Source organism: Limulus polyphemus, unplaced genomic scaffold (genome assembly GCF_000517525.1).
Source record: "Limulus polyphemus unplaced genomic scaffold, Limulus_polyphemus-2.1.2 Scaffold7480, whole genome shotgun sequence".
Lineage (NCBI taxonomy): Eukaryota > Metazoa > Arthropoda > Merostomata > Xiphosura > Limulidae > Limulus > Limulus polyphemus.
Genome location: NW_013673090.1, coordinates 3,946 through 15,518, shown reverse-complemented (window position 1 = coordinate 15,518; position 11,573 = coordinate 3,946). Strand labels below are relative to the sequence as shown.

General features: G+C 36.1%; 1 protein-coding gene across 1 annotated transcript in view; it reads left to right on the top strand.

Moving 5' to 3' along the window:
* Positions 1-10,561, top strand: part of LOC106474651 (protein AF-9-like) — a 22,454-nt gene extending 11,893 nt beyond the window's left edge. The window contains exon 6 of the mRNA XM_013935343.2: positions 5,796-10,561. Within this exon, the coding sequence (XP_013790797.1) occupies positions 5,796-7,025 (1,230 nt within the window). The 3' untranslated portion in view covers positions 7,026-10,561. The remainder of the gene's footprint in view (positions 1-5,795) is intronic.
* The last annotated feature ends 1,012 nt before the right edge of the window (positions 10,562-11,573 follow it).

Below are 11,573 nucleotides of genomic sequence, written 5' to 3'. Positions count from 1 at the left end.
CTGTCAGAGGTGGTTCTAGAACTACTATCTCAGCAGGCCATCAAACCTGTTCTACATCTTTCTACTAGGTTTTTATTCCAGACTCTTTGTTGTTCCCAAGAAAACTGGGGACTGGTCATCGATTTGTCCTGCCTCAATCGCTTTGTTCAACTGTCCCATTTTACCACGGAATCATTTCTAACCATCACGTTGGATATTTTCTCTGGGCTTATGGATGTTGCCAAAGCTTATCTCCTCATCCCTGTATCACCACATTCTCGTCCATATCTTTGGTTCGTCCATCATAGGGTGATTTATCAAATTCGTGCCCTACCCTTTGGGCTTGCTTCCACCCCCTTATGTTTCAGATAGTCAGAGCTTTTGCTCACCATCTTCATGCTCTGGGCTTGCGATTCCACCATTATATGGATGACTGGCTCATTTCAAACTAGAGTCAGCCAGCCATATTTGTCAGGTCCTTCTAGTGGCTACTCGGGTGAGCTAGTTGATCAAATTGAAGAAGTTCTTCCTCCAACCTACCCAATATCTCATCCACTTGGGTGTCTTTTTCAACACTCATATCAGTCAGGACCAACCTTATCTTCTACAACTTCGTTCCATGGAACTGGTAGTTTGGCACAGCCTTTCTGTTCACAAAGTTTTATTGCTTTTGGGAATGTGGTCTTCAGTGATGTCACTGGTCTCCCTCGGGTTGTGCTCGTATGCACTCCCTTCAGTGTGCTCTTCATGATCAACCTTGCTCAGGATCCCTTGTGAACTACTATTACCCTTCCTCCTATCCTGATTGACAATCTGCATTGGTGGTTGGACAAGGCCCATACGTCGACAGCCATCCCGCCTCCTCATCCTCGTCTGGATTGTCATCTTTTCACAGATGTATTCATTCAGGGTTGGGGTGCATAGTCAATCACTGGAGACTTTGGGTTGTTAGTCTGTAGATGAAAGGTCTTTGCATATTAACATCCTCAAGATTCTCACAGTCCATCAAACTTTGAATCACTTCCTTCCTCTCAACAGACATTGTCTGGTGATGAGTCATTCCAAAACTTTTATGGTGGTAGCACATATTAATCACCAAGGGTTGCACCCAGTCGAGATCTCTCTGTTTTCGATATTCTGGGTGCTTTCAATTTCATAATAAATTGTTCTTCCTGACCCCACCAAATATATCCGATTAAATGGTCTTTAGATCTCTTCGTTTTCCGGTGGCTTTGTAGTTGGTGGGGTTTTCCCCATGTAAATGCATTTGCCACATACCTCAGTCACAAATCACCCCTTATTTGGTCCCTGGTACTTCATCATTGGGCTCTGGCTGTCAATGCCTTCAGCCAGGATTGGTTCCACAAATTCCTTTATGTTTATTCTCCTATTAGATTATTTCATTGGGTGATCTCTCTCATTCATACTACTCCGTGTTGAGTCCTTTTGATCACTCCTTATTGGCCAGCTCAACCGTGGTTTCCCTGATTACAACAACTGCAACTTTTCCCTCTAGTACCTCATCCTTTGTCTCCCTTTCTTCTTCATTGAACTCAGTCATTGGTTCTACATCCAGCCATTCACGTCCCTTGTCTTCACTCCTGGCTTTCATCAGGTCCTTGGGAGGAGATCAGGTTTTTCCTGTTGAATAGCTTTCATTTTAGCTTGTTCCATACATCTTTCTTCAATGGAGGTATATCAGTACCAATGGAAAGTGTTCTGCATTTGGTCTGTGACTTAGGGATTCCCTGCTGACCGACCTACTGTGGCTCAAGTGGCAGAGTTTCTCACATGACTTTTAAACTGGGGTCTTCAGTCTCCTTGCTCTCGGATTATTGGGCCGCCATATCCCATACCTTTCGTTTTTCCTGATACCGTTGAGTTTTTGCTTCCTCTGTCCTTACCATGTTACTGCATTCCTTTTGGATTCATCATCCCCCCCCCAGCCTACTCCTTTGGACTGGGATATTAATGTGGTTCTCACTTTACCTCCGTTTGAACCACTTTCTTTGTGTTCCATGTGTCACCTTTCCTTTAAAACATATTTCCTTCTCCTCTTAGCCTGTGGATGTCAAAAGTCTTCATTTATTTGCCATTTACATTTCACCTATGCTTTACCACCATACCTATCTTCTTCTATATCTAGATTGTTCCTTTCTCCCAAAGACCTCGGTGGCTAGGGAGGGTAACTCCTCCTTTTCGCTTATTTTCCTTCCTTCTATTTCTCATCTCTATCCTTGTACCAATCCGGATAGACATCTATGTCCAGTCCGTTACTCTTCGTTGTTATATTGCCCACACAGCATTTTTCCATGGCACCCTTTCCCGACTCCTTTTCCCTTGGCAGTCTTCCTCTGTTCAGGATCTTTCCCCTTCTACCCTCACCAATTGGGTTTGACTTTTGAATCGATTGGCTTATTCCTCCTTTTCTTCTTTCTCCCGAAATTTGTTCCAGGTTTAACACCTCACCTTTTCCCTCGCATCTCGTCTTCATCGCCCATTGGAGGAAATCATACAGTCGGGCATGTGGACTACACCTAATATGTTTGTTTCCCATTATTTACACCATGTCGTAGTTTCTTCTTCGTCATGTTTTTGTCTTCCACCTGTGACCGTTCTTCAGGCTTAAGTGCGACTTTGACTGGGTAAGTTTATATTAATATTTTTCTTTTCATTTCAGGGGCCCTTGCTTCATATACTCATTATATGTATCCCGCTCTGTGGCGAGTGATGCCTGACCAGGTGTTCTTCAACTTGAAATCTGCACTGTACAGCTATGTTGACTCATGCTTTATCTTCCATGGCTTTGCAATGTTCACTGTTGAGATTGCTTATAGGTGAATAACCTCACAATGTAATTGCTTCATAAATTTGCTCATTCTGGTGATGACTCACTCAGGTGATGACGTTCCTGCGGACTCTCCACCGCATTCTCACCCCCTTTCTTCTAGATGAGTATGGGAGTCCTTGCCACTTTTCAGTTCCAAGCCACTGGGGTGGTCAACCGTGGAGACACACTCCTGAATGGGTTCCACACAAAGATGGCTATAACCATTCAGTGCAGAGTAGGGTGGTGGTGTTCTGTAGGTGTAGATAATGTGCTATCCTTCAACATGCAATATACACTCACAAAGGAGTGAGACGTCAAATTGCGGTTCCCCCTTTGATTGGGAGCCCTCGTCCTACCCCTGCATGGATGTTGGCATCCCATAGCTGGGTTTTGGATTTAGAGTAGAACCAATCAACATAAGTCCTCACACATGTTCATGGTTGTCTATATTCCTCCCTCGATCATACTCCTTCTGTATTGCGGGTCACAGTGGAGGTAAGGGGGATTGTTTTGGTTCTTTCCTTTATGCTATCCCTTGTTGTATCTTATTTTGAGGATGTTGTTGCTTTTGGGATGATTCCGGTCAGTTTTGTTTGGAGGAATTGATTTATATTATATAGACCTCCTTTCAGTACCAGATGTTGGTTTCCTGGATCAATACATCAAAGCTAACACGTATTATGCTCAGGAGTCAGAGAGGTTCTAGATTCAACCCCAGGCTCTTGAACTTGAGATGAAGATGATGTGAGCCTCATCCTACCCCTGCGTGGATGTCGGTTCCCGGTGGCATGGGTTTTGGATGTAGTTGACTTACCAAGTACGGTCCATCATGCCCTAGTGACTCTACATCAAGTGGCACATCCATTGTTTTACACACTCTTATACTTTGTGGAATTGAGTTACATATATAATTACATGGTTAGGATCACTATCCTGCCACAGTTCTCTCCCACTTGGATGTGCTCCCCTCTTTTTCCACCCTTATCTACTACACATTTCATGGATGGGCAAAGAGTATACCTGGTTCAGAAGTGGTGCGGTTTCCCTCATCAGATCTTCGGATCTGACTCTCTCATTTCCAGAGGTATCCTTCGGATGCTCTCAGGGATACTTCCCTGGAGCTGATTCCGCCACCTAATTAATGTGGGATTCTAGCTAATCTAGTGAGAGGAGGGAAGTACTTTATCGGAAGTTATAATTTTCCTATACTGAAAATGTATTTCCGATAGATATATCCCTCCGCTCACACTTCCCACCTTTCCTCTCCACTTTCCTCCGGTGCTTACGTTTTCTACCAAATATCGAAGTGATAGTTCAGTAGAGGCATATAGAGGGAGTCACATGCATCAAGTATGTCACACTCCTATTGGTGGAGAAGTGTCACATGATGATTTACATGAGAGACATGATGGAATTGTTTCATTCCACTAGAGGGTAGAAGAAGGCTTTTGGCATGTTTAAAGAAAAAAATTTCATATAGAGGGCAGCACTAAAAAAGAATAGCTAATCTTGTGAGTGAAGGGAAGTGCCTATCGGAAATACATTTTCAGTATAGGAAAGTTATAACTTATGATTGTGCTTTTCCAGCTCATAAAAGTTATTCACACCATCATAACAGTTCTTAAAATATTTGTTGAACTTTAGGTCTGAATTGTTTGAATATTAAATATTTTATATGAACATTTAAAATATTTTTTAGAAAACAAATTATAATAACTTCTGTATGCTTGATTATTGTATATCAAATTTTCCATTATGCAGTACTTAAAATATTAACATGAACATAGAGTTGTAACTCAGTCCCAGTTTTTTCTAACTAAAGTATTTTTTCTTAGATTTTAATGATATGTGCTATTTTGTAGAGCTTGTCAATCAATCAGTTGGCAAATACGTTTAGTACCAGTTAGATAATGAATTACTTTTAAATAATGTGTTTACATAGTAGTACAATTGAATCAGTTAACATATTAGTTTTATGCAGTGTTGCCTGTTCTGTTCACAGATTATATAGTGTTAAGGGCAGACCCCTAATTTGGAGAGCTATGCCTCCCTAGCAAACCCTCCATCTGAAATATGGGGATTTATTTTTTTAAATTCTCCCTACTTTGTGACTCCCACTAACATGAAAGTGTTAAGTTTTTTTGGATGAGCAGGGTAGTCATACTATGTAACTTGAAACCAAAAGTAGTATCTCGAAGCAGACAAGACCTAGGGGTGGATTTAATGATAGTCTGAAACCACATAAGATCACCATGTAGCTGTACAAAGACAGCCTGAAGTAATTTCAGCTTTTTTGGTTATTAAAAAGAATAAATAAACACTTCTTAAAGACAAAAAAGCTTATTTATTTTGCATTTAATAACTTTTGACCTCCCCTTCTGCCTCCTCTAATTAAAAAAAATCTTAGAAATGCCACTGTTTAATGTGATGTTTTAGAGTTAATGAGCTGATTAATAAAACAGCTGACTTGTACTAAAAACCAGTTGAAAAAATTCAATTTACATAAGTTAATTGGTGTTTAGTGCTAACATATTGACAGTTTGTGTATTCTTAGTACCTGCAAGTCAGCTGAAATATTTGTTTAACAAGTGTAGTAGCTTTATAATAGTCAGTCAGTTGATGGATTATATAAACACAGCATAGCTGCTTTGTAGTGCCAGTCAATATGTTGATTCAGTTGGTATGTAGGTACTTCGAGGTTTTGTCTTGTATCATCTTAGCTTCATCGAAAAACTAAAATACCTAAACACTTTATAAAATATCAGAGCTGTAATAGTCATACTTTGTTGTGCCAAAGTGTCACCTTGTGTTTTGCTGAATATTTAAAGTTGTATTTTAATGCTCTACATTATTTACAGAATAAAAATAAATAAAAAACAGCTATTAAATATTTCATAATTTATACAAGTATTGTTTTGTAGCTGATATTGAATATTTTAAATCTAACATCTCACTTTTGCCTGAATTTTATTTTGTTTTCTCACAGGAAGGACCCTCTGCCAAACCTGGTAGTGGAACTCCAAAATCATCAAAATCTTCACAAGGAGGAAGTAGCTCATCTTCAAGTAAAGAAACAAAACCTCCATCACTGTCAAAAGACAAAAGCAAGCATCACAAAGAAAGCAAGCAACATAAAGAAACTAAAGAAATGAAATCTCATAATAAAGAAGGAAAGGAGATATCCAAAAGGCCTCAGTCTCCTACTCAGGGTTTAAATTCAAGTGTAATGGTGTGTAAAAAAAGAAAACGTACTACTTCAACATCATCGGTTGCAAGTTCAGTGATGTCTGTGGAGAGTTCCTCAAAAGATAAGCAATATAAAGACAAAAAGGAAAAGAAAGAAAACCATCAAAAACTTCAAAATAAATCTAACATTTCAGAAAATGCAGTAAAGAAAGAAAAGGAGCAAGAAAAACCTTCAAAGCAGGTTACACAAGCCTCATCAAACAGCTCACTGAAAACAAAATATGATCTGAAGAAGAAGAAAGAAAGAAAAGAGGAAAAGAAGGATGTAAATATAGGGGAAAGTAATGTGAAAAGCAGCTCAACAACCAAACCAAAGAAAATAAAAGAACAAGAAAAACTTTCCCCTGTACCAATTCCTACGGCCACTGAAAGTTTTGAACAACTTCCTGATGATGGTAACAGCAGTCCTGCTTCAAGCATTAGTCTGTCTTCATTAGCCACCGGAGGAACACATGGACCTCTTGCGGCAATGATGGCAGAGATGGAAAAAGATAATGAACTATTGTCTCCGCTGTCGAGTTGTCCCGATTCCCCGGTAGAAACTTCATTACCCAAAAGTAAAGAAACATTAGATTTAAGTGACGAAGAGATTGACACAAAAATAAATCACGAAGAAAAGATTGACACTGCTAAAGCTAGCAAAGTAAAGAAAGAAAAAAAAGACTCCCCAGCACCTAAACACGAAAAAAATCATGTTATATTATCAGAAGAAGCATCAGAACAGGTCTCAGAAACTAAATCACAAAAATCAAGTCATCATTCCCAATTTGATCCTAGCTACTTGGCAGAATTAGAAAAACTACGACAACAGATAATGTCACTAAGAGACCGGGGTCATATCCAGAGGGTGGTAGATGTAATTGAACAAACGGGATTGTACTTTGTGACTGACTCCACCTTTGATTTTGACTTGTGTTGTTTAGACAAAAACACTATCCGTAAATTACAAAACTGCCTAACGGTCAAGTGAACAGATGTTCAGGGTCAAAACTGAGAGAATTAATGGTGTGTAAATTAAAAATTGTGAATATATTGAAATGCATTTTCTGTGAGGAAGCTGTGGAAAAATTTTTTAAGCACAATTAAATCTAGTTCATATTTTGTTTTTATTTCAAGCTTGGTGTGCATATTAATCAAGAATTCTTTTTTTATATGCCTTAGTTTAATATAAAGTGTTCAAAAATACCAGAAATAACATTCTGATTCATTTAATTTATCTTTTTTAATAAATATAATCAAATACCATTAAAATGAAGAAGAAAACTTTGTAAAAGTAATGCCTTTCTAGGCTGTTTTTTTTAAATTCCTGACTGATTTTGATATATTCTTTTATATATATATATATGTGTGTGTGTGTGTATATAATATCGGTCTTCATTCTAAAATTCAAAGTAATGCAATAGAATTGTTCCCTTAGGATTGTTCATAATTTTTAATATATTTTTCTTCTAACTGCAGTAGGTTTTATAATCACAGAATATGGAGAATCTGCTCTGTTTGTTTATTTTTATTTTGCTGTGCAACTTTGTCTCCTTTTGGGAACTGGGCTGGCTTTTTAGTTAGCATGCCAATCAAGCTGTGATGTGCCATTGGAGATTTTCTGCATTTTCAACTGTGGGAGCACTATAACTCTGACAGTCAATCTCGATTTTCAGTTAAGAGCAGCAGCTGCATAGTAGGTGGTGGGTTGTCTGATTTCCCTCTTTCTGATTAGAAGTTCTAAACCAGGATCTTTCATCTAGCGATTTAGCTGATGTGTAGCATAACTTGTTGTTCAGTTTGAAATTGCCAATACTCACTACATTTTGGAAGTGAAAAAACACTTCATTCTTAGGGTTTGGATAACTTGCGTGTTATTTTTGCAAATGATAAAAAAAATTTCTGAATTGACTATACTTTAAGAGGTAACATGATCTCATACACAAATCACATCTAGGTGTGTACTTTACCTTATATAGAATTTTTTTATTTGTGAAAGTTTTATGAGACTTTTTTTTTAAGTTGTTGTTAGCAGTACATATATATATGGAAGTTTCTCAGTCAAAATTTATTATGACTCTCCGCAGATGTGTAAATACTTGTATATACAAAACAGACTGGTAATATGATATGCTATAGGAGTGCTTGAGTCATATTACAAATAAGCTGCAAGATAGTGGGCAAGAGCAAGGACTTGTAAGCTTTAAAGAGGGGTAGGATAGTTGATGCTCTTCTAACTGGGGTGTTATTATTAAAGATGAATTTCTATGTCTAACTAATCACTCAGATTTTTACCAAAACAAGAAAACTGGTTTCTCCTAGGGAAAATATCAGGTATGAACTGTATTTGACAGTTTGGAGTGCAACAGACTGTGTCCCAGTTGCCGTATTTCATCAAAAATGATAAGGTGTTAATTATTTTTAACTGTATCATGAGGGATAAATTATAGGGAATGTCATAGGGCGATCAAGAAACAGTCTGAAACTGCTAATTTTTAAACACATTAAGAACAAATGTCATCCATGATTTAAAGCCTGCTTCTAATAGGTAATTTGGTTTAATAACCAGGGGTGTTTAGAAATTAGAAGAATTTATTTTTGTCACATGTGTGAATTTTAACGCTCATTGGGTTTTCCTGAATATTTTAGTCTTAGACTCTCAGAAGTTAGTGTTCAGCTTTGATTTTCGTTCCATCTGGAATGCTTCCCCAAGACAGACAAAGAAGGAGAAAGCTGTGAATTCTATTACTGGTTCTTTTTCTCCTCTGCTTCGGAGGGTGTGTCTAACGCATTGTCCAATCACTAGCCAAATGAAATCAGATAACCACAGCCACACCTCAGAGCGAGCTTCTGCAAAAGAAGAGATCAAGACTGTCACCAAGCACATTTGTTCATATCATTTTTGAATACATGTAAAAATATATAGTTATTTTAGGCATACAGACAGAACAAGAACAATATATATACAAAAACAATATCAACTATTTCATATTATACACAAGAATGAATATTGTGGTTAAGGTCCATTTTGATTTTCAAGTCATCATCTGGAAAGGTAGAATTCTCAATTATCTTGAGGTGATTGAATGGCTTGTATACAATTGTAAGGGGACAGATATTTCCTCCACAAAGATTACTAAGCTTGCAATTTTATCAGAAAAAGAGTATTGATTGATAGATTTTTTTTTAAACTTTATATTAAGGAGTTAATGTTAATCTTGTTGCAAAGTATAGATAAAACCCTCTGATCCACTTGACCCAATTTGTGTTGTTTCGTTAATGCAAGGCACTGGTGATGCTTTAATGTGTGTGGAATGATCTCGTGTTAGGGCTTGGGCACACTGTTCTCATAAACAGTGCTCTTCCGGTGGATGCTGTAATACTGGACAGAGATTATACTGTCCGTAACTGATTTGGCAAGTATAACAGTGATTTCAGTCTCTGTTTTTTTTTTATCGGTACAAGTATCGTAACTGAAACCAACCGAGCATCCTTGGGATAAACAACACATTTTCCACCATACTCTTTTTACCGTCATGTGTAAACCAGTTTATGTCCATACTCGGGGGTGAATGAGCTACTATTAAACAAGACACATTCTGTAGAGTTTATGTCACACTAACTAGCCACTTTATCAAGACTTCTTGGGATTGGCCTTGAGTATTTTGTTTTACTGAGTGGTAAAATGAATTAAAGTAATGCTGAGTGCAGTAACTGATTACAGACAGTACAAATCTTATTGTTTTATTGGATGCAAAAAAGTTTGTGTGTGTGTGTTTTATTTTGATAATATTTAATATGTAAATATGCTTTTAAAGATTTTTAAGAACTACAAAAAATAACTGAAAACCTGCTAGACCAACATTCATGCTAGAATTTACAGGTTTTTAGTTAGAATTAGGCTTGTAAAAGGTGTAGTTGAACTGTATAATAAACAGTAAAGAAATGAAGACATGAGTTAGGAATTGAACACATGACACTATTTGTGGACCCCCAAAAAAGTCACTTTTTATGTTGTTGAATCCATCCTTAAATAATATCATCAGTACATTTGTAAAAGTTTGATTTTTAATGTTATTTAATATTATTTATGTCTAATATCTTCATTAAAAATTTCATATTATCATTAGACATTTGCCAGGATTTTTCAAACTCGAATGTGTTTATAAAAGTTTTAAAATAGTTTTTGCATTACAAAGTCAAGGTATTTTTATAATGTATTTGAAACTGATTTTTGACAGCTTTGTACCTAATAGCCTTTCAAGCTAGTTTAAGAATAGTTAGCTTTTGGGGATTTCTTCAGTTAATTAAATTTTTTACTTACCTGGCTGAACTAATTAAATTCAATGTCATGTTTTCCTGGCTTATGATGATGATCTTAATGAATATTGACTCGTTTCGTCTTAAACAAACCACAATAGTATCGTTACCAAATTGATTGATACTAGATTTTAAGTTTTGAAAATAATTAAAAATTGTTTTTTAATTCATTGTATTGTGAATAAATAGAATATTTTTTGCAGAACACATTGATTCAGATTCTCTAATGTAAAAAGTAAGGTGCCAGATCTCCATATACTTTTTACAGAACAGTTGATTTTAATAGTAATACTTGATGAGACATATTCTGCCATATAAGCAGGTGTAGAGTAACTCATAATGGTGTAAGTAACCTAATTAATTCGTCAGTGTTTTGTGCAAGAGAACATAGTACAGTTTTTATGATAAAACCTTAATTGAAGAAGACATAAAAATGTTACTCATGGAATAACGAAGAAGTTGGATTAATCATCACAGATGTCACTTTAAGTTAAAATGATTCTAGTTAAAACAAAAAAGTTAAGTGGTGCTGCTTTAAGTAAAACTATTGACAACAGTACAAGGGGAGTGACTTTTAATGTGGAAAGAGAAAACTTCAGGAAACAAAATGAGTAACACGTTGTGGTAATGTATTCACACTAAGAACTACATGTTAAATAATGAGTAACACGTTGTAGTAATGTATTCACATTAAGAACTACAACATGTTAAATAATGAGTAACACGTTTGTAGTAATGTATTCACACTAATTATCAGTCCAGCAACTGATAAAGCAAATTCTATTTTAGTTACTTCTTTATAATCATAAATATACTTATCAATAACTGTTATACATTTTCAATATAAACGTATTAATGGAATCATAAGTAAATTTTTAAAAGATTTGTAATTTGTGTAGGAACCTGATATATATGTATTTATCTTTTATTTTCAAGCAGCTAGCCAATTTCCTGTTAGTCTAGGAGCTATAAACTACAGAAATACTTCCTTCTTGGAAATATAACTTATGGTCTGTAAATACATATCAAATCAAAGTCTACTGTTTATAAGACATTAATTTTGTGTAAAAACATTAACGTTACACTTAAACGTGTTACTCATTATTTAACATGATTGTAGTTATTAGTGTGAATACATTACTACAAACGTGTTACTCATTATTTAACATGATTGTAGTTATTAGTGTGAATACATTACTACAAACGTGTTACTCATTAT